We start from the raw sequence: 21,456 nt of genomic DNA, 5'->3' as shown, positions 1-21,456 counted from the left end.
TCGCCCCCTTTTTTCCTTTTCGTTACAGTGGAACTTGACAGGCCATAAATTCATACGGTTACAAGTGTGGTGTCTTACACACCGCAGTCTAGACGGTATGGTCAGGAAAAAGAAAAAAAGTTGAACATTTTTATTTTTTCTCGACTTCGCCTTGCGGCTTTTGTTTGGTAATTCGTGAAAAAATGGTGGAAGAAAAAGCCAACTCAAAACGAGGCCGTGATGATTTAAGCGTGTAGGTTCGTTGTGTACAAAACTGTCGTTAGACATAAGGACTTGTGGCGATGGGTCGGGCCTACCAACAAGAAGAAGAGGTTCTCTCCCCTTGTTGAGAAAAGAAATAAAAACATGTCGTAAAAAGGAGGTGAGAGACCGAGGCGAAACCATTGGCAGGGCTTTCATTTTGGGTTTTGTGTGAGAGAGAAAGGATTCTGTCGTGGGGCTAGAAAAGAAACATGGACGACGCCGTGACGTCTTCGTCTTTAAATTCTGCAAGCTATCGTACCGCGTTATTTTCTTCTACTTTTTGGGGGCTGGAGAATTTGGGTTTTTTTCACATATTTTTCCATTTTGATCGTCGTTTTATTCAAATGCGTCCGTGTGGTTCGATTCACAAAAAAGGAGGGTGTGATTTGAGGGGGCGGGGACGATCGAGTGTAGAATTCGCCGCTAGATGGCGTCGTAGGCGGGGCATCGCTACCTCGTGTGGCGGCGGTGGCGCTAGGCAACAACTCGACAAAGAAAAAAAAGGGGAAGAATTTTCGGTCTCGGGGAAAATGAAAAAAGGAACCCAGTAGACGTGTACACACACACACAGCCGTTGGCGGCCCCGGCGAATGTAGAAGAAGAAGTTCATTCGTGAGAGAACCTTCAGGTCGTGCAGTCCCCCCATTCCCGTGGTTGTGTGTTGTGTGTGTGTGTGCGGCGCAAAAAAGGAAAAAATAAAATAAAAAGAATTGGAAAAAAAAAAAGAAATTGAATAAAAGAAGAAGAAGTTTCTTGACAAACAGCAGCTGCTGCTGCTGCTGTGTGTGTGTGTGTAAGGTTCTTTTCTACACTCGAGTGTGTGTGTTGTGTGTGTGTGTGTGATTTTGCAGTCCTCGTGTTGAACACACACAGAGGACATTAGGCAAAACAGAAAAATTTGTGATTCTGTTGAAATTGTGCGTGTAAGTTTTATTCTTTCGTCTGCCATTTTGATTTTTCTTGGTAGGTTGTGGGGGGTAAGCACAAAAATCCATCGATTTTTGTCTAGTCAACACGTGGTCATTTTTGCCTGGGTTCGGTTAGTGTGGAGAAGGTCGAACTTCTTTTTGGCTTGAAATAAAAATGGCGTGAAATTATCTTTTCCGAGATTTTTTGGGTGTGTAGAAAAAGACACAACCTTGCCGACGGACACGAGTTCCTTTTAAAGGTTTGCGGTTCAAATTTTGTGTGTCTCCTTTTAAAAGAAACACATTTTCTAAAAGAGAAAAGAAGAAAAGTTCGTTGGCCCGTTTGATGGCCATTATCATGTGTGTGCCTCCATTTTTATTAGTTTTTCTTCTTCACATAGTGTAGGCATGTAAAGAAAATGTGTACCCAAAGACCCCCGTAAAAATAAATTGCCCAGATGCCCCAAAAAACCACAATTGGGAAAAAACGGCCAAGTGAAAGAAAGTTTTCATCTACAACAACAACATTGTCTGCTTTGTATTAGTTTTTATATTAAAAAATAATAATATCCGAGTTTCTTTTAATGACTTGTGGGCGCTGTGTAAAAGAATTTCCAACCAGACATTGTCGTCTAACTATTTTCTTTTGTTTTTGGCTTAAACAGGAATTTGTCTATTTTATCTCGAGCAGACGACGACGACATTTTTGTGCAAAAGACGTGCGGGTCGTGGACGATGGTCTCTGACCGTGTCGTCATCCTGGACACACGACTGCTGCATCATGGCTCCTGAGGAGCACCAATTGAATCTCGTCGACATTTTGGTAAATTTTTTTACAATTTTTTGTTTTTCATCCCCCCACCACCAAATCTAAAATTAAGACTAAAAAGGAGAGCCGGTTATTTCCAGTTTAATCCAGCGGAAAAGGACACACACACACAACACAAAAAATAACAGACACACACATACATACGTTCTCTTGAATGTGTGTGTGACTGGAGGCATCGGAGGCGCGTGCGCTCCTTTGAGAGAGAAAAGGAGAGAGGGTCTCCTTATTGTGTGTGTGTATTGACGGCCGAGTGTCTAGACGGTCACGGCCGGATGACGTCACGGCGCATTCAGCCGCACACACACACACACAGCTAACCAACCGAAACTAACCAAGCAGAGTCACACAAATAACGAAAAAAGGAGCTACTCCTGGCGACTGTTTTGGAAAAAAAATTGACGTTGAAATTTTTGTCGGTCGAAATTGGCGTTTTGGTGATTGGATTTTTTCGGGTTTTCAATGAAAATAGCGGAGCATTTTTTTTTCTTTGTTGTGTCGGGGGGTCGATTGTGGTTTGGGCATTTATCGATCAGAGGACACCATCCCCCCCTCCTTTTGCAATGATGCCAGACGAGACACCAGACATACGCCTCTTCTTCTTCTTCTTTTTGTGTGTGTGTCCGTCTTTGTCTCTCTCTGGCCACTCACACTAAACATGTGTGTACAGCAGACACCCAAAAGTATCGATCCATTCCGGAAGAGCGTGCAGGTTGCCGAGAGACTCCCCCCCCACACACACTCTTTAATGCAAGACTTTCGTGAAATATAAATTGTAAATCCGGAGGTATGCGGATGTGTACAACAAAACAAAAAGAAGAAAACGTTCAAATCTCTATGCATGTCAGTGTAATGCCCTCCGGTCGGTATAGACAGTGCCGTGTGTGTACACTCGGCAATCTAACGAGGAACAAATGCGAGTATTACAACGGCGCCAAATTGTTTTTTATTGGGAAAAGTTTTTAATTTAAATTTTTTTTTTAACTTTTTTGATGGGGGTTGGGATTGTCGTCGGTCCCGCCCCCATCCGAAAGTCGTCACACGCAGACACACTCGAAAGAATGCGAATGCCGTGTGTGTGTGTCTCCTGGACGAGTTCCAGTGGATTCGATTCGACCTAAACAGCTGATCTTCTTCTTCGTCCTCTTTTTTTACGATGGACTAAAATCAATAAAAAAAAATGTTGTTTTTTTTTTCTTCTCCTTTTTTTTTTTAAACTGGCGACGCCTTTTTCCCGAACCTCTCCCGACTTCATCTTTTATTTTCGTGTTACCCAAAAAATTCTTTGCCTCTGACGAAAACGCTAAAACTCGATGGGGGAGGAGGAGGAGCACCGGCGGGAGTCTCAACTTGTAGGAGGAGGAGAAGAAGGTTGGGTGTAGTGTTTTAAAAATACATTGGCTCTCTGTCGCTCGTCTCCTAAATAGTTAACGGTGTGCCCAGATTGATTTCAAAAAATTGAATTTCTCCTCCAAAAAACTATGTCATTTGAAATTCCCGCCGATAATTATTAATTTGAATTAGATTTTTCTTATTTAAAAGAAAATGGCTTTGGGAAAGAGAGTGACAGGTGTTGATGATTCATCGATGAGGTCATTTTTTATTTTTATTTTTTAAATGTTTTTTTTTTTTACAACTTCCCGGTGGAATTTGTGCGAATTCATTCAATTTCCTTGGGAGATTGTAGGAAAGAAAAAAGAAAGAATTTTTATTTTTATTTATTTATCTCTGAAACTTTTTAGCTTCTTAGACTCTCCTGGCCGTCGTTTGTGTGTGGCTATATTTAGTCAGTTAGCAAAAGGGGATATCTTTGCTCCTGACTTGGACTGCTGTGCTGCTGCTGCTGGCCCCAGGAGGAGAAAGAGAGTCAATCTGGGTAGAGAAAAAAGAAAAACTTGTGAGGGCCAGCAGCTCGGAGCGCGTGCGGGACCAGCCATCGCAAAAGGCAGCTTCTCTCTCTCTCTCAAACAGCCTTGTGTGTGTGTTCGGGGGAGGACGGCCTTGGCCCGTCTCTCTTTATTCTCTCTCTTTTATACCAATTTTCATTCTCTTCTTTTTCCTTCATCCGCCCACCATTTTTTCTGCTTCTTCTCCGTGTAATTTTCGTTGCCAACAACAACAACAACAACACGCACAGACTCGGGAGAACGCCTTTGTGTTGTTTAGGAGCCCTGGAGTAGATGCGAAAAAGTCAATTTTTTCGAGTATCCGGCTGAGAATTTGAGCAGACGGTGGTGGAATGTGAAATTAATGTGTGCGGCTGTTTTTTGATTTGTGTGTCGACAGGAGGAGGATTGGCAGGTTGCAGAACGGCTCCCAGTTGATGGAACGTTGATATTCTCATCTGGCGTTCGGATCGATTGAAAGAAAAAGATACGAAATAGGCAAGAGATGGGGGCTCGGTCGTGGTCGTCATCCGCCCCTTCAGTTCCGTCATCTCATCACCAGCAGCACCACCACCACCACCACCAATCGTCTTCTACTTCTTCGACTGCGGCAACAACAACAGGCCAGGAGCCAGGAGCCGGGCCCTTCTTTTCATCTTCTTCATCTTCACTTTCATCATCTCCTTCTTCGTCGCCGCCATCGTCATCTTCGCCGTCGCCCACCGGCGGCAAAAAACACCGTCACCACCACCACCACCACCACCACTACAACCACTTGCAACAACAGGCCAAACAACAACCGACAAGAACATCAGAGCGTCACGCTTTCTTTCGGGTACATGAAAAATTCTTCCTTTTTTTTCTTATTTTTAAACATTATTTTCCAGTTCCCTGACCTTGCCTATATGCCCTTTCCAGACTTGTGCGTTATAGTATTATGTACCGGGAATTAAGAAGAGGAAGGGGGCAGACCTGTTTTTTTTTATTTTTATTTTATTTTTTTAATTTCTTCTTTTTCCAGCGGATTTTTTCTTTTTATTTTAAAAAGTCCCGGCTGTCTCTCTCTCCCTCCCCTCTGTTCGTTTTTATTTTTTTACCGACCGACCGACCGACGGCTGGGAATGTCTAGACGGTTGGGGAGGGGCGTTGGCTCTTCACTCCTCCCACATTTTCTACTTTTCTAGACTCCCGTCTCTTCCCCCTGGAGGGTGGGGAGGATGTCGGGACCCGGGCCGAGAGAGTCCACCACCCAAAATATTAGACATTTTCTTTTTCTTCCTCACGGGCCTTTAGATATTGGCGGCGGGATTACACGCACAATGTTGCGGAGGGGGGGGGGGGATCGATCGATCGATGATTTTTAATATTGAAAAAATGAAAAAATCATCCCGTCTCTCTTGAGACGGGATGACGTCCATGTCTACCCGACGCTCTTCTGGCCAATTTTTTCATTTTTGTGTAAGAAAAAAAAATCCTTTCAACCCCAACCACCCACCCACCCAAAAGAAAAATACTCCCGCCCACCCCACCCCACTCCACCCGACCGAACCCAGCCGTCTAGGTACTATGTCTGTGTCTGTGTGTGTCTGAGTCTGTGTCTGGGCTGTAGAGCAGCGCAGCACAGTACACGTGCATTGCTCTCCCTTCCATCCGCCCGTCCTTTTTTACACCCACAGACATGCAAGTGTCTGTGTCTGTCTGTTGTGTGTGTGTGTGCATTGACGCCGCCGCCGCCGTCGGCCCATCCCAGACGAGCAAATTCCAAAATAGTAGTCTATAATAAAAAAGAAGGAGAATAAATAAGGAGGGAATTAGGAGGAAGGCCTCTCTGTGTGTGCCGTCGCTGGATCAACCAAAGGTCGTGGCCGTCGTCGTCACTCGGACTCAGACACAGGAGGCCTAAGTGGGTGCTGGACTTTGTGTGTGTATACCCGCTCACATTCATTGCTAAGGTGTCGCTCGAGACGGACGGTCGCTGGACATTTGGCTGCCAGTTGTTGTTGTTGTTGTCGTCGTCTCTCGGTGTCGGTTGTTGACTGGGGCGTAGTGAAATGCGAGTGGTGACGTCATTGGAACTGGGGGGACCGAGGATCCTGCAGGAATTTTGGATGGCCGTTTTGAAAGTTTTGTCGCGGAACAAAGAGTCAAACAACAAGAACAACCAGGAACAACAACAACTTTGTAAATCGAGAACTAATAATCGATTGATGAAGAAATCGACAGGATCGAAAAAGATCCGGCGATCCATTCCGGTTAGCCCCCCTCAAGTGTTACCCGATCCTTGTTCTTTTTTTTTAAATACAATTAATTAAATTAATTATTAATTTTTGATTTGATTTTAATTTTAATTTTAACAGATTCCGGTCACTGGAGAAGGAACGAAGAAGCCACTGGACCTGACGCCTCAATCCGTGGCGACGGCCAAAGCGGCTGTGGCCGCGGCGGCCCAAAGAGCCGAAAGGAACTTGTCGGTCAGACGGGACCTGGCCCTGGACTTGCCGACATGTCCGACCCTACCGGATGGAGAGGAGAAACCCTACGGCTCCTCGACTCGACTCCGCATTCGCGACCACGACCAGGTTCGCTATTATTTTGACGTCACATTTTCTTCCATCTACTAATAAATTGAGCGCAATTCATTTAGGAAAGCGAAATTTACCGGGAATGCATCCGGCCGCCACCCAACCGGACAGTTCACGAAACTTCCACCAGTTTTCCACCATTCCGCTGCAATTCAGAGAGCATTCTGACGGGTCACCTGCCTACGTCTGACGGTTCCGGCCGTGTCGGACATTCTAAAACGGCCGGTCCGTCCTCCTCCTCCTCTTCAACCATAACCACCAACAACTCACAGTCGTCGTCTTCATCGTCATCTTCCTCCATCATGGCCGTCTATTGCTGCACCAGTGCGTCTTACAGCAGTTCCACCAGCTCCTTGTCGTCAAACAGTTACGGCAGCAGCGGAGGCGGCGGCGGAGGCTACGGATATCGCAATCTCCGCCAACCGCTAAAACAACAACATCAGCCACTACTACAACAACAACAGGAGCGAGAAAACGGCAGCGACGGCAAGGATCTGTTTTCATCGGCTCCTCCTCCTTTGTCCGGCACTCGATTGCTGCTGGACATTCACGGCCAGCCGATTGTGACGCGGAGTAAGAGCATGAGCACGGGCAGCAGCCTGCAACAACAAGACGCTCCTTGTTCGTCGAGTTCGTCGTCGTCTTCTGGCAACTTGTTGTCCGTCATGGTTCCTTTCCCTCCTCCTATGCCACAACAACAACAACAACAGTTGACTATTCCTGCGGCCACTTCTTGCGCCAGTAAAACGCTGGAATCGGCGGTGAAATCCTGCGTCCGCTCGTTTCGTGATCGAGTCCACCCGTCGGGCAAGAGTTCCGCTCCTGCTGCTCCTGCAATCAGCTGTTTGGTCCCACCGGTGGGAGGAGCGGTGGGCGGTGTGGATAATGCAGGATATGTCGAGTCCAGCGCGGGTGGTGGTGGTGGTAGTGCAAGTGCCAGTGGTTGCAGTAGTAGGTGGCCCAGTGCGACGACGACACTGCCGGAACAACAACAACAACAACACAATAACAACAACAACAACAATTCGCATGCGACAGAAGAGTCATCTAGTAGCAGCAGTCGGAGTAAACTGGCCAACTTGCCGGTCGTTCCCTGCGCTTCGGCCGCCTCCACTTCTCCGAGTCAAACCAGACGGGACCTATGAAAACAACAACAACAACAAAACGGACACGAAAAAAAAAAAACAAATTTTTTGTTTTGATGGAATAAAAATGTTTCTTCTTCTTCTTCTTGGATGTGTAAACAACAAGGATTACGTTCGCGTGTGTGTGTGTGTGTGTTTGTGTCTAATAGGAAGAATTTAACAATTTTTTTTTTGTTCTTGGGTTGGAACCGGAAGCTGATGGAGAGTATCTCAAAGTCTTTCATTGTGTGCGTGTGTGTGTGTGTGTGTGCAAGTATTGGAGCGTTCGAGACAATTTAAAAAAAAAGGAAACGAGAAGAAAAGAAGAAGAAGAAAATGATAAACAAACAAACAAACCCAACACACACCCATTTTGTGCTTTCCTTCTCTCTCTCTCTCTGTCTTATCTGTCTCTCCTTTTCTTTCTGTTTTCGCCTTTTTTGGGCCAATATTTTTCTTTTTTTGGGGGGTGCCCATTTTGTGTGGCTCCTCCCTCCTTTCCTCCCCCAGTGCAGACGAACGAAGAAGAAAAATTGCGCCGCAGTAAAAAGAAATGGACGCAAAATAAATGCTGGACAATTGTGAAGCGACATCTTTAAAGAAGAAAAAGAAATATAGGCCTCTATTATTATTATTATTATATATACCTTCGGGCTTTCTACACCAATTTTTACGTTTTCTTTTCTTTGTTTTTTGTTTTTTTAAATTGACAATTTTTCGGCCGGTCACATATATTATACACCCTCCTCCCGCATTTTTTATTTGTTATTATCACAGCATTTGTGTATTTTGTCTTGATTCGCCCATGATGTGATTTTTTTTAAAAATTCATCAAATCTTGGAAATGTTTTAAAACAAATTTTTGTTTTTTAAAATTGAAAATGAAGAAGAAAACAAGCAGCTCGGGACCAGCCGTGATTGCAAGCGTGATCGTGTGTGTTTATCTGTGTGTGTGTCGAGACAAGGAACTATAGAAGAGAAAGACGAAATGTTTCGACTTTAGTTGTGTGTGTCATCTCCAATGGGGGAAAAACCAGGAGGAATTATTATGTTGTTCCTCTTCCTTTTTTTTAAAATTTAAATGTGTGTGTGTATTTCCGGCCATTTTATTTTTTTACAACCTCTTGTTATTTAAAAAAAAAAAAAAAAATTTGAGGAAATTTTTTTTTTTTTTAAATTTTTGGCGCGAATTTTTATTTTTTGAAATTTCGCGGGTTTTTTTTCGTGTGTGGGAAATGGTCAAGGGTGGACAATATTATTTTTTAAAAAATCAAAGACGACAGCGATGTTATTTGATTGGAAGGAATTGTGTTTGATTGTGTTGTCGTCAATTTGTCCAGTGTCGGTTCCGTCCGGAGACGTTGGAAATCGAAAAAACAGAAAGACATTTTGTTTTTGTTTATTTTTCGTTTTGAAATAATTTTTTCAAAATTTCGATTCGACGAGACCATACAAGAAAGTGTCAGCTGCTGCGCTGTTAAAAGAAGAGAAGAATACTGGATCATTTGTTGTGATAAATATTGACTCCTCCCCCTCCCATCTCTCACCCTCCTTTGTGTCAATTCATTTTTTGGTTTTGTTGGGATAAAAATAATGTTCGGTGTACACACACACACACATCCCTCCTTACCCACACGCATTTTTATCCCCCCCGTTGCAATTCTCTCTTCCCCCCATCAAAATTGGACTGACCACACACCACCATATTGTAATCATGGTAATCTCTTACGGAAAAATATTTGTTCTTCTTTTTTGGCTTTTTCAACGAAAAAGGAATTCTTTTTTTCTTGTCTTTTGTGTTCATAAAAAAAAACAATTTTCGAAATTTAAAAAAGAAGGAAAGAAAAATTTCTAAAATAATAATAATAATACAATCCGCACTTGTGAAATGTGATTTTATTACTTATATATATATATCATTTTTACGTCATCCCCACATACAGCCACACGATCCATCTGAATTTTAAAAAGAAAAAGAAAAATTAAAACTTTTGTATAAATCGAACCTATTTATCCCTCCCCCCCCCATTTTTATTTTTTTGGATTATCCTTCAAAAACCTCAAAATCCCCCCCTGAAAAAAACAAAAATTCAAACAAAAAAACTTTTTCGTGAAATAAAATCATAACTTTCAAAACGTCAAGAAAAATACTAAAAAATGTATTTGTGTGTGCCTATGTGTGTGTATGTAGACCAGTACAGCCTATATCAATTTTTTTCTTCTCTTATTATTATTACCTTCTTTGTACATGAAAAAGACACAAGAAAAAACAAACAAAACAAAACAAAAAAATACAAATGTTCAATGAAATATTTAATTTCAGTTTATTCGTTGATTGAATCATTAGTGAATTTGGCGCATTCAAAGTTACAAACCTAAATGTATATATACATAAATATATATATACTTTAATTGTGTTTTCTACGTGATAATAAACACCGGATGCAAGTCAGACACTTGATTTAAACAGTAGAGCTGTTTCCATGGGGCCTTTTTTTGATCGGTGATTACACATATAGCCCCGGCACACACACGAACGAACCAACCAACCAAGCACACACACACATAGTCTGCGTGAATCGATCGTTTCTGGGGAGCCCCGGTTGCCATGGCTCGCGTAACCTTTTCTTTCTAGACTGGGAAAACTTTGTTAAATCGATCCGCGACTTTATTAGATCTATCCCGTTATTAACCGTTAACATTTCGCTTTAGTCTTTCAAACAATAAGAGCCCGTCCTGACCGTGGAATTCAGAGTCTCCGCGTTGAAATTCTTAGTCGCATATTAGTCGGTTATTGACATCTGGTCGACGATTTCCTTTTTATTTCAAACAAATTCCTTTCAAATTAAACCAAATTTGAGCTCATTATTTATCGTCATGGATTACGAAGAAGATCAACTGATTGAACAGACTCGACTCTGTCAACTGGAAGAATTGGCTTCTGACAGGTACAAGCTGTGCTATTGAAATTTATTTGGTTTGCGGTTTATCAATCGACCGTGTAGGCTCTTATTAACGAATCACGTAGACTCGAATTCGTATCGTTCAATGCCCCACTTTTGTGTTCATTAGATGGCTGTTGCATCATCAAGCCGTGGTCCAGTTATCGCTCAAGGCCGTCTCCCAGACTGCTCAGCTCCGTGAAGAAACCGTCTACGCCAAACTAATGGAAGCAGAGAAAGTATGTATACGCCAAGACAAAGAAATTATAACACGCCGTTATGATGACATGGATTTCAAATCATAACTGTGCACAGCCGAAATTGATTTCTAATGTCGTTGCCAAAGCGACGAGAATTTCGTCTCATTAAGTCGTCTGCTTTGTTGACAACTTATTACATCAACCCCCCCTAGACTTGTAGACAAAACATCAACTCTCTGCCGCGCAGAGCTCCGTCAAGCTAGTCTAAACAAATTCTCGCTCGTCAGACATGACGAAAAGGAGGTTCTTTTTCTTCTTCTGGTTGCCGCCCCCCTTTGGTCGGATGACGTAAATAATAGGCCGGATTTCCTCGAAAAAGAAATGTAGAATGACCTGTTTTGCAATCACTTTTGCAATCGTCTGACCCACACTACTGTCTCTTTCCTCGAAAACCCGCCTTATTGTACCTTCTTTCGGTGTATGATTGAAAGTGCTGATTGTGGTTGTGTGCACTTCTTTTTTTCCCATTTTACGATGTCAATGATCTTTGCAGGGCTTTTCAAAGAGTGGGAGTCAGCATGGCTCAGCTCAACGATTTCACTTCTTCTTTGTCACTTCATTCCCCGTTCAGGTTTCCCTGCTGGTCTACGATGCCATCCTGATCGAAATATGGAGGGAGGAGATCCTGCCTCACTTGCTCAAGACCGAATCTTCCCTTTCACCTTTAATGATTTACTCGGTGGTGAGTTGTCAAAATATGAATAACAACCAGCTAGCCAGCCAGCCAGCCAGCCCGGGTTGCACACAAAAACAAAAGGCCCCCACCTTTTTTCTTTTCTTCTCCCAACCTAACGACAACACAGAAATAAATTTAAAAAAGAGAGAGAGAGAAGCCTTTCCTTTTTGTCTCAAACAAACCCACATTCCCCTTTTACCTTATTGTTGGCAGCTGTACCACGAAGGAGCCGTCATTAGCTTGCTGGAGCTATTGCTGTACCATTCGGCGGCCTGCGAAGCCCTGGGCGACTCAATCGTCGATTTACTCGACTATTGCCATCGCACGCTCTTGCGTTCAGCAGCAGCTTCGGCGTCGTCGAGGAACCACCCGTCCTTGGCCGACAGCCCAATCCTCAAGCACCTGGACGTCAGCCACTTGGAGGCCAACATCGCCATCCGCTGCATCGCCATTCTACGCTTTCTCGCCGGTCACGCAGACAAGTAATATAATCCGCAACTTCAAATAAATCAGATATAATGAACGGGGAAGTCCTCTCCCTGGTCATTATAAATTCCCGGGGTTTGGTATTATACCAAGGACTGTGGCCCCCGCCCGGCGTCATGTGAGTAGCGACTATATTTATATATTCAGACACTTTTTGTTTTTTTGAGCCGGGCGCTTGTTGGTAGGGGGGCGCCAGAGTTAATTCTTTTGTATCTAAAACAAATTGTGTGCAAATGACATAGTGCGTCGGGAAAAAGAGCCGACAAAGTCAAAATAGAAACTGCAATAACAACCTACTAATGAGTAATCAGATATAGAGGGGGGACTTTTTTTAATTAATTTATTTTATTTTTTGTTAAATAATGAAGACAATCAGATTTCGATTTAACGAGCTGTGTGTTGGTCCCTTGGTTGATTTATCGCGGAATTCGGGCTATGAATCAATATCGTCCTGTCAGACTCTCTTGTTATCGTTGCCAATCTGCGCCCGGTTCCCAGTGTGTCTGGCAGTCTCGTGACGCATAAAAAAATAGTTAAAATATTCATTTTGTTTTGTTTTTTTTTCAAAAATCACGAAAAAATATTTTATAAAGAATAAACCCGAGATCCCGAGACTACTCAATTAAATTATACGACGCATTGTCAACGAGGGCCATGTAGAACGAACTTAACCCTCCCGGAAGTCGAGCTCCACAGTCCCGTTACTATATTCACTTGGATTGGGGGTGACCGTTTGGGATGCTGTTGGCACATTTTCTTTTTGCGTAATAATTAAATTTTTTCTTTCTCCATTTTCTGTTTATTATTTTTATGAAAATTTTGTCGTGCAACAAGCCCTCGAAAATAATGGCCTGTTAGCTCAGTTGGTTAGAGCGCCGTGCTAATAACGCGGAGGTCATGAGTTCGATCCTCTTACGGGCCATGTAACATTTTTTGAAGTCGCTACAAGGACGCAAGTCTCAAGGTCCTGTTACTATGCACTATAACTGATAACATCAATTTAAATTTTCTTTTTTCTTGTTTAAAAAAAAAAAAACTATAACGAAAAAGAAAGAACCGGTTCTACACGACGTCGGCGACAATCGAATAAAGGAATGACGCAGTAAATCTCACTCGCTAGACTTTTCGTTTTTAAAACATTTTTGAAAATAAAAGAATTAAGTCCCCCCCCCCCTGACGTCGTGTGTGTGTTGATTTAGAATTATGATTTTTTTTTTAAATGACTTTTAACAGGGTACGTGTTATTTTTGGGTTTATGCCTACAGTTTGTCCGAAATCGTTACATCCCGGATGCTAACAACGACGGACGTGCCGCTGTTGGCGGTCCAGCTACTGATGGACCAGCAACCGTGGATCCGGCGGGTCAGACGCCAAAGCGACGGTGATGATGAAAGCGGAAGCCGGAACGACGACGACGAAATGTTGGAAATCTACGACAACGGTCAATGGCGTCGCTGCTCTCACGACGAAGCATCCGGCTCAAGCGGTGGCCAGATCCATCCAGTAGCTGCCCACCTATGGCTCCTCCTATTGTCCCTCCTGATGAGTCCCGTGGCCCCACGCAAATACGACCTCAACGACTTCCGGTGCCAGCAGTTACTCAAAGTGAGCTATTCATTATTTTTAAAATCTAATTTTTAAAATCTAATTTTTAAAATGACAACTTTTATTCTGTTACGAACGAAAGTTGCGCTCCAGTTTGAATCCGTACGTCATCGATCAAATTCCTCCGCTGGCTGAGTTTGAACAATGGCTGGTCCAACTCTCGATTGTCGGCGCCCATCAAGTTTGGCGTCATTCCGGTTCCAGCCTGCAGAAGCCTTTCATCCTGGAACTAGTGGCCGAAATGAGACAGCTCATGCTCAAGCAACTGGCCGCCGAATGGACGGCCATCCTCGATGGCCAACGACAGTTTCTCAGCGACGAATCACCCGAAACTATCCATCGGTTCTTGTGTCAACTCTCATCATATTCCGCTAATGACATGCTAATGTCGTCGTTATTATTTCAGGTTGGCGGCCATTTACGATCCGGAACACCTGGAAGCCACCTTCGACCATTGCACAAGTCGTCATACAACAACCGAGCCAACAACAACAACATCAGCAGCAGCAGCAGCAGACGCAGCAGGACGACAGACGAATATTGCCGGCAGTAGTACGTGCACTTTGTGCGCCAAACCGGCCCTCCATCGCTGCTCACGCTGCCGCCGTCAGCATTATTGCAGCAAGTAAAAAAAAAGGACAAAGTTTCTCGCTCCCGACTTCTTCTTCTTCTTCCACACTGATTGAATCGATTTCTTCTTTTTCTACTTGTGTGTGCGGTTGTCTACAGGGAATGCCAAGTAGCGGATTGGCCGAACCACAATTCGGATTGCAAGCCGGCGCTGAAACCCCTGACTCGACGGGATGGAGGCCACCTCAACCTTCTACTCCAGCAGCAGCACTGACACATCATCGCATTAACTTCCAGCAGGCTGCTATCTAGTAGTGTAAACCGCGGATTTCTTTATTGCAATATAGAGAGAAGAAGCCGAAATATATTTAAGAGTCAAGGGTGTGTGTGTGTGTGTTGTTATTTTGTTTCTTCTTATAAAAGGCCAATCTGATTTGGCACGTCCCATCTTATATATATATATTGCGTCTTTATTCTCTGGACTTTTACCCTCCCACAAGATTAAGTGACACGTTCGATATTTTGGTGTGTGTGTATAATACTGGACCCTCTCTCTCTCTGCACGCGGCCAATATTTGACTTGCAAGGAGAAAATTCGGACGCTTGTGTCAATGGCCAGAAGCTATTGCGCAGCACCGGATATTTGATTTTATTTTTCTCTGCTGCTGCTGCTGCTGCTGCTGCGTATAATACCATTGGGCTCTTTCAATATGTCGGGTTTTGTTGACTCACTACTGTTAGCTTCCAGCACACGCGCCGGGGTTCTTATTGGCTTGCCCATTTGTGCCGGGTTTTCTTATAATCTCTCACTTTGATGTCGCACAAGAGAGAAAAACAGCTTTTAGACACGAGTGTGTGTGCTTTAAAAAAATTATTATTTGGACTTAGTTGGTTAGCCATTCTCATTATCTGCCCAGGCTCATAATCTATTGGATGCAATAATCAACGACTTGTTTAAGTTTTCTTTATCGCTCTCGAAACAAATTTAGGTCAAAGTTGACTATACGCAAATGATAATACAGTTTGTCAAACTAATTTTTTTTCTAAGTAATCAATCGTGAAGCGGAAGAAAAATGTAAACAGAGATTGTTTAGGGTTTGACATTTTAGCAGACGACGAAACGTCAGTTTTTTCGTTTGGAACTGATTAGAGTCGATAGGAAACGCAATGGGGTTGCATTATACACCCATTGACCTCGAAGATATTATTTAGTTGTATTATTCATGGCTATTCTAAGTATTCTTAGACTGACCGATTACGAGTTTCTAAATTTCTTCTCTGACTTGATGGCGACTACCTGGTCGTAAGGTTGCCATCAGTGATCAGTCATTAGAGGTCTGTATAAATAACATGTGACTATCTCTCGAAATGTCTTTCAAAAAGAAATTCCAGTGCAAGGCTGACATTCTTCTTTTATAGACATGCACTAAATACGGTATCAGTCGTGCTTTGGGTATTCTTTATCGGTTTTCCAATGAATTAGGCAAACATTCTTTTCAAGCTTTTGGGAAAAAATGATTTTCCATTTTTAATGCTCTCTGCTTGTTTACTTCAAGACTTTTATAGCTTTCTTGTTTGTTTGCTTTTTTTGTTCTGTTCCGCCATCTATTATGACTTGCTTGTTTATGTCAAGTAACCTGTAAACCAGAAGTCTGTCTGGAATTTTAGGGAAACCTGCAACAGTCCAATGAGTTATTCAGCCCACATAAACTCTAATTGAGTTATTCACTTTGATGGCTGAATCTCTTGATTGTTCAGTTCATACTTTTTCTTTTGGGGTTCCATTAATCATCGAGATCGATCCAAGCCAAATAGACCGACGTTTTGATTTTCGCAAGGCTCGAAACACTTTCAACTCGCAGAAGCTTATTAGTTTCTGTCAGTATTATTTCGGCTGAATGGGCTGGGGGGGAGACTAGCCTAGAGGATTTCTTTGATGGTTTGACGTTTTCGTGAATTCACCGTTTGTGTGTGTGTATATCGTCTAACGCTTTTTTTCTCTTGCAGTGGTGAGAGAGCAGCCGCGAGGTTTCTTTTGTTCACCCGGATGCGAGGTTTCGCAATAAGCGACTCAGCGCTCCTTTTAGACGATTTTTTCCCCTCTCTCTCTCTCTCTCCTTGCCTTTTTGAAAGAATACAAAACAACAACAACAACCAGCATAAATAAATGTTTGGAAAATAATCGGGGGGGGCTAAAATTTCTTTCATAAGGCTGCTGCCCGGCCCCTCCCACCTGTTATATAACGGATGGGTCTACACAACTACATACAACAACAACGAAAAAATCGTGGAACTTTCTTGCAAGATCGACGCTATTGAAAACGACTTTTCCTTTTACGTCCAACTTTAAAAGGATTCGTGGCCGGACAGCTGGATGCCACCAGCCGGCCGGCACCCGGCACTTTTGAAAAGAATTTTCTTTTATTTTGTTTTTTTCTCTTCGTTCAGGTGCGCCGAATCCTTTTCTTATTTTCTTTCTTTCATTCCAACAGTTTTAGTTCAGTCCCGAACGAACCCTAAAATCCTTATTCCAAATATTTATTCAAATGACACCATATTTAGTGAATTCCCCCCCCCCCCTTCCACTTATCTTTTAAAACCGATTTTAGTTTATTTTTTAAAAAATCTCCTGGAAATTGTTGCGTCAATTTTCATCGAGTCGCCATCTAATGCTGGAAAATCGTACTATAGGGCAGAGGTATTTTTTATATCACCTTATCTTATGTAATATACCCACCTTGAAAACATTTTCGCCTGAATGACCAAAAGAGAATTTTCCACTTTAGACATCGATGGCTTTTTAAAAAAAGAACGAGTGAAAAATCAAACCATTCTTTTGACCAAGTCAAGGGCAAGCGTGTCCTATTCACCTACAGGCGCGTCGTAATAAAACGTGCGAGCATGTGCGGACGTGACCGCCTGGGAAATATATTCCAGTTCCAGTAATCTATTGAAACCCAAATCCCTCGCGTTTAATAGTTGGTGATGATTTTGTTCATATTCTCTCTATCCCATGAAAGGAAACCTACGTATTGCACATGCAGGCCTTATCGTAGAATGAACATTTAGGATATTGTATCAAATTGTACCGGACAGACTGACGTAATAGCGAAATGGTCAAACATTACAACTCGATTTCATAATATTTCTTGGAATTGTTTAGTAATCAAAGAAGTTTCCGGTTTCATATCGCATGGCCCTTCAATTTGTTTTCTTACATTTTAATTCAATTCATAAATGTAAAATATATTTCTATATTCATTTGGGTCTTTGGTCTAAAAGCCAAAATTGTAAATACCTTGTCAATGAAATGTTGTCGTTTAACTTTAAAATATTTGTATTAAATCTTATTTATTTATTTATTTATCTAGTTTAAAATTATTTCGAAGAGTGCGGGTCCTCCACCCGGATGGGCGCTATCATGGAACCGAAAAGATCACACTCGCATCAATGCAATAAGTTAATGATTTGATGACAACGTCCGCTCTCTGCGGAGTGTTGATGGAAGTCTGATTGGCCAGAGTCTCTTCATCCTTTCCCCTTTTTCTCACCAATCAAGGCGGATACGTCCCATCAGATGGACAATTTTTATTATATCGCTTCACCATCGCTGCACCACAGTGATGTCATAATGGTTTATAATCACAAGGAAAAGATATGTTGGCGCGCGTTCACACAACGCCTTTGATGGCGATCCATTTTGCACGTCTCATCCAACAGCTCCCTCTCGGATATTTGTTTTCTTGATTGTGAGATTTATAAGCCCATCATGTCCACCAGACAGCCGTCGTCGCCAATCGTCGCCCAGTACCTACACATCTGGACTCGAAGTAAAAGCGTTGAAATGTTTTACACAAATTTTCCTTATTGCTCGTGTCAGGACCTCTCTGATTTGTGTTTCGAGGGAGGACAGCTTTTCTACTGCTCCTTGTCCTGTCCACGAAATGGACCGATGGTGGTGGCATCACCATCAGGCCGTCTGGCCCAGCGGCGGGCTTCGTCGAAGACACTTCGTTCAATCTGACGTGCTTTTCCAGCCGCCCAGGTAATGTCACCTGGGCTCTACCCGTTCATTCCAGCGACGAACTGGATAACATCCAGATCAAGGTACATCAAACAGATTTTAATTTTGTTACACTCAATTCTAATCCCCCGGATTTTTTTGTTTCTGGTTCTTTTTTGTTTGACAAAAGATGCCACAGGATTTACAGAAACGTGCCCATCTGACGACTTTACGCGAAGGAGATGTTTTTGTAGCCGTTCTGAGCGTCGTGAAAGCCAAGAGATCCGATTCGGGACGTTACACTTGTCACCCCGTTGGCGTCGATCCAGTCGACTTGAAGGCTCAATCTGAAACCTTTCCATGTGTACACATCTTCATCTCATGTACGCACACTTACCCCTTTGGTTCTCTCTCTCCTTTGTTTATATCCAATTTCAAATGTCAGACAATTGACTCTCGTGACGTCAACCTCCGTGTCTTGGCTGCACACAGGGAAAGGAGCCGTCGGCGTCGAGCTGAATCCGTTGAAGAGCGTCTACGTCGTCGGCAACCCTTCGCAGCAGCTGTTTGTCGTGCCCTGCTTCAACTATTTCCCCAGCCAGCATTTCTCCATGGTGGATTTGGCTCTGCAGAAGAGAAAACTACCGCAAATCGGTTCGCCAGACACTTTATGGGAATCGGTATTACAATGTCTTGATAATCTTTGGACGTCGAAAGCCGCTTATGACGCCATTTTTTACTCTCTCTCTCTCTCACCACAGGTTGATCTCTCGGCGAAAAGTTATTTCAACTGGTCGTTTGCCGACTACAGGGGCATCGCCATTCGTCATCCCAAGAGCGGCGAGTACAGGTGCGGGGCCGTCACGTTCAACAGCACGTGCCCCGTACCCAAATGGTCCCTCTACAGTTTTTTCATCGTCCAAGGTAACCGGAATGTTGACGAAATCAATTCTTATAATGTCTGTTGGTATTTTTAAAATAGAATCGGTGGAGAAGGAAGCCGTTGAAGACGACAAGGACCAGCGGCCCCGCATTAGGCCGACTTCTACGCCGTTTCTCATCTTTCCGTCGGGCTCTACTTTTAGTTTGTTCTGTAAAACGGACGCTTTGGCCGCTCACCAGTGGAATGTCAATTGGCGGCTGCCGTTCGCCTTCCACAACGACGACTACGACACGGCCCAAGTCAAGAATCTTGGCCAGCGAGTCGTCGCCACGCTGGCCAAAGCCAACGGCAAGAGCTCACAGTCGGACTATTCCGTCCTGACCATCACCAACGCCAGCCACTTGGACACGGGCTATTATACGTGCCACAGAGCCGATAATGACAGCAATTCAGTCAGACAATACGTCTTCATTCAAGGTCAGACACATTTAAAAACATTTCACCCGATAATCACTTCAACCTTAAATTAACGATTAACTTTTACTTTATTGCAATTGACATTAGACTGGAATGCGTTAGTCGCTGCCCCATTGAACAAATATTTGGAGTTTGGCAAAGAGGAAGCCATGATTGGTTGCAGACCAACTCATCCTTCCGTTCAAATGTCTCTCGAGCGAATAGCCGATGATGGAACTCCAGTCACAGTAAATCAAAATCACCCGCGCTCTTAATTAATCAAGAGTTTAAAAAAAATAAATGAATCATTTGAAATCTAGGTTTACTCGCCCGCTAAGGATAGCAATAAGGACATGGGCGATTGGTCCTACAATGTCTTTGAAGGATTCAAGTACACTAAAAGGATTTCGTGGGAGACGGAAGGCACCTACCTATGCGTCGGCCGTAAAAATTACCTGGAAGGCCCGTCCAGGCATCGATCGGCAGTTGTTACGCACGAATTGTATCTAAGGGTTCGAGGTATCAATTTCAAATGACAGAAATTGACGTCAGTGTCTTCATTTTACTTTCTGGAAAAGGGATCGAGTTAACAATGTCATTTAGCGACGGCAACAAGGCCGGAACGATTGCGGAAGGAGATGCTGTCCAACTGACTTGCCGCAGTCAAGAATGGCAGCAGCAGGATCGAGACAATCTCCCCAATCTGACGTGGCATTGGACTCGGCGTGATGAGCAAAACGTCTCCGTCACTTTGGAATTAGGCAGCGGGCCCGGCCCGGACGGAGTGGGGAGGATTGCGGAGTCAACTAGACGGAATGGATACGGTCTAAGTCATTTGAGCTGGACTAATATTTCCAGCCAAGCAGCTGGCACTTACAAGTGCACTCACCAACAATCGGGTGTCTCGGCTTCCTACATTTTGGCCGTGTCAAGTACGTCTAGAAACAAACAAACAAACATAAATAACGGCTCGAATTCAGGAAGGAGAGAAACAGTAAATTATCCAAGTAAAATACTAAACGATTTTCTCTCCTTGTTTTGTTACAGCCGCCAGCGATGGACAACAACTGAAGAATGGTAACAGTCGGCTGCTCTGCGGTCTAGACTCTTTATTCACCGCCGAGGGCATGTGGTTTTTAACACACATCGTGGTCCTGTTGAAAATTTATTAGTCTGAGCCCATTAATGCCAATGTCGGTTATTTACAGAACGATATAGCTCCGGCTCTTTCTCGTGTTGAGTTTATCTCTGTCGCCTTTTACTTTTCGTTTGATAAATGACATTTTTACCTCTTGTCGTTACTGACGATAACGAAATTGCTTACCACAACTTTTAGTTTATTGCCTGGCAAAATGACGTTTTCTTTTGTGTCTTTGAAGAGGGAGAATTTTGACATTCGAAATTATGATGATTTAAATCATTTTAGGAAAGAGCTAACAATTGTCGAAAATGTTTGTCTTGAAAAACGAAATTTAGTTAAATTCTCTATAATTAGTTGTAACATAATAAAAACAATATCTAGTTCAATATTAAAGCAATGCATCTGGTGTCTACGTGCCTGGTTGTTTTAAATCTTTTGAATTCTAGACTTTCTTCTTATCTATTTAGATTATTGTCAACAGAAGATACTTCGAACTGAAATATTTATTTTCCCGTAGTACCAATGATTTTCACTTTGTAGCAGCGTAGTGATTACTCTGAAAAGTGGGCTCAAAGTGACAATGGTATTTCTTGTGTTTGTATGCTACTAGTTTGCCCAGCTGTTTGGATTAAAGAACTGATGGATAAACTGTGAGCAAAGGTAAGTGGATTGTAGAAAGTACTACGAATATAACTGTAAAGTATCTTGTTAGAATGAAAGCCAACATGTTACAAATGTAGATGATTATTCAGATATTGCGGGGCTTTTTTAACTTTAAATCTCTATCTACGAATTGATGGCAACTATCGGTCTGTAAATTTCTTTTCAATGAAATGTTGGTGGCCCTGAAAAGGGCCGATTGGTA

At 43.0% G+C, this 21,456-nt stretch overlaps 3 protein-coding genes and 1 non-coding gene across 10 annotated transcripts; all 4 read left to right on the top strand.

The window, feature by feature from the left end:
• The first annotated feature begins 786 nt into the window (after positions 1 to 786).
• On the top strand, positions 787 to 9,637 carry LOC124336990 (uncharacterized protein DDB_G0271670-like). 3 transcript variants are annotated; one of them, XM_046790982.1, is made up of 5 exons: positions 787 to 1,160; positions 1,817 to 1,974; positions 4,264 to 4,698; positions 6,221 to 6,442; positions 6,508 to 9,637. In XM_046790982.1, exons 3-5 carry the CDS (start codon positions 4,369 to 4,371, stop codon positions 7,588 to 7,590), a joined length of 1,635 nt encoding a protein of 544 aa, XP_046646938.1. In that variant the 5' UTR covers positions 787 to 1,160; positions 1,817 to 1,974; positions 4,264 to 4,368; the 3' UTR covers positions 7,591 to 9,637. The 3 variants fall into 3 exon arrangements, with proteins under 3 accessions (XP_046646938.1, XP_046646937.1, XP_046646939.1); XM_046790981.1 differs by having other exon boundaries at positions 787 to 1,166; XM_046790983.1 differs by lacking the exons at positions 787 to 1,160; positions 1,817 to 1,974; positions 4,264 to 4,698 and adding an exon at positions 5,455 to 6,115.
• Positions 9,638 to 9,962: 325 nt separating this feature from the next.
• Positions 9,963 to 14,492, top strand: LOC124336983 (zinc finger MYND domain-containing protein 10-like). 3 transcript variants are annotated; one of them, XM_046790972.1, is made up of 8 exons: positions 9,967 to 10,517; positions 10,642 to 10,750; positions 11,343 to 11,453; positions 11,661 to 11,929; positions 13,199 to 13,538; positions 13,621 to 13,880; positions 13,945 to 14,163; positions 14,268 to 14,492. In XM_046790972.1, exons 1-8 carry the CDS (start codon positions 10,447 to 10,449, stop codon positions 14,380 to 14,382), a joined length of 1,494 nt encoding a protein of 497 aa, XP_046646928.1. In that variant the 5' UTR covers positions 9,967 to 10,446; the 3' UTR covers positions 14,383 to 14,492. The 3 variants fall into 3 exon arrangements, with proteins under 3 accessions (XP_046646927.1, XP_046646928.1, XP_046646929.1); XM_046790971.1 differs by having other exon boundaries at positions 9,963 to 10,517; positions 11,343 to 11,929; XM_046790973.1 differs by lacking the exons at positions 9,967 to 10,517; positions 10,642 to 10,750 and adding an exon at positions 10,851 to 11,189 and having other exon boundaries at positions 11,343 to 11,929.
• On the top strand, positions 12,782 to 12,855 carry Trnai-aau. The gene has a single exon. It is a non-coding gene; the product is annotated as a tRNA-Ile (tRNA).
• A 726-nt stretch (positions 14,493 to 15,218) lies between the features above and the next one.
• Positions 15,219 to 21,214, top strand: LOC124336945. 3 transcript variants are annotated; one of them, XM_046790894.1, is made up of 11 exons: positions 15,219 to 15,443; positions 17,480 to 17,938; positions 18,013 to 18,215; positions 18,311 to 18,494; positions 18,604 to 18,791; positions 18,873 to 19,035; positions 19,094 to 19,471; positions 19,559 to 19,698; positions 19,771 to 19,969; positions 20,029 to 20,382; positions 20,498 to 21,214. In XM_046790894.1, exons 2-11 carry the CDS (start codon positions 17,878 to 17,880, stop codon positions 20,620 to 20,622), a joined length of 1,995 nt encoding a protein of 664 aa, XP_046646850.1. In that variant the 5' UTR covers positions 15,219 to 15,443; positions 17,480 to 17,877; the 3' UTR covers positions 20,623 to 21,214. The 3 variants fall into 3 exon arrangements, with proteins under 3 accessions (XP_046646850.1, XP_046646849.1, XP_046646851.1); XM_046790893.1 differs by having other exon boundaries at positions 18,302 to 18,494; XM_046790895.1 differs by lacking the exons at positions 15,219 to 15,443; positions 17,480 to 17,938; positions 18,013 to 18,215 and having other exon boundaries at positions 18,344 to 18,494; positions 18,557 to 18,791.
• The last annotated feature ends 242 nt before the right edge of the window (positions 21,215 to 21,456 follow it).

The sequence above is a fragment of the Daphnia pulicaria genome, chromosome 4 (assembly GCF_021234035.1).
Source record: "Daphnia pulicaria isolate SC F1-1A chromosome 4, SC_F0-13Bv2, whole genome shotgun sequence".
Taxonomy (NCBI): Eukaryota; Metazoa; Arthropoda; class Branchiopoda; order Diplostraca; family Daphniidae; genus Daphnia; species Daphnia pulicaria.
Note: the sequence above shows the minus strand (reverse complement) of the source record. Positions and strands in the feature narration are given on the sequence as shown.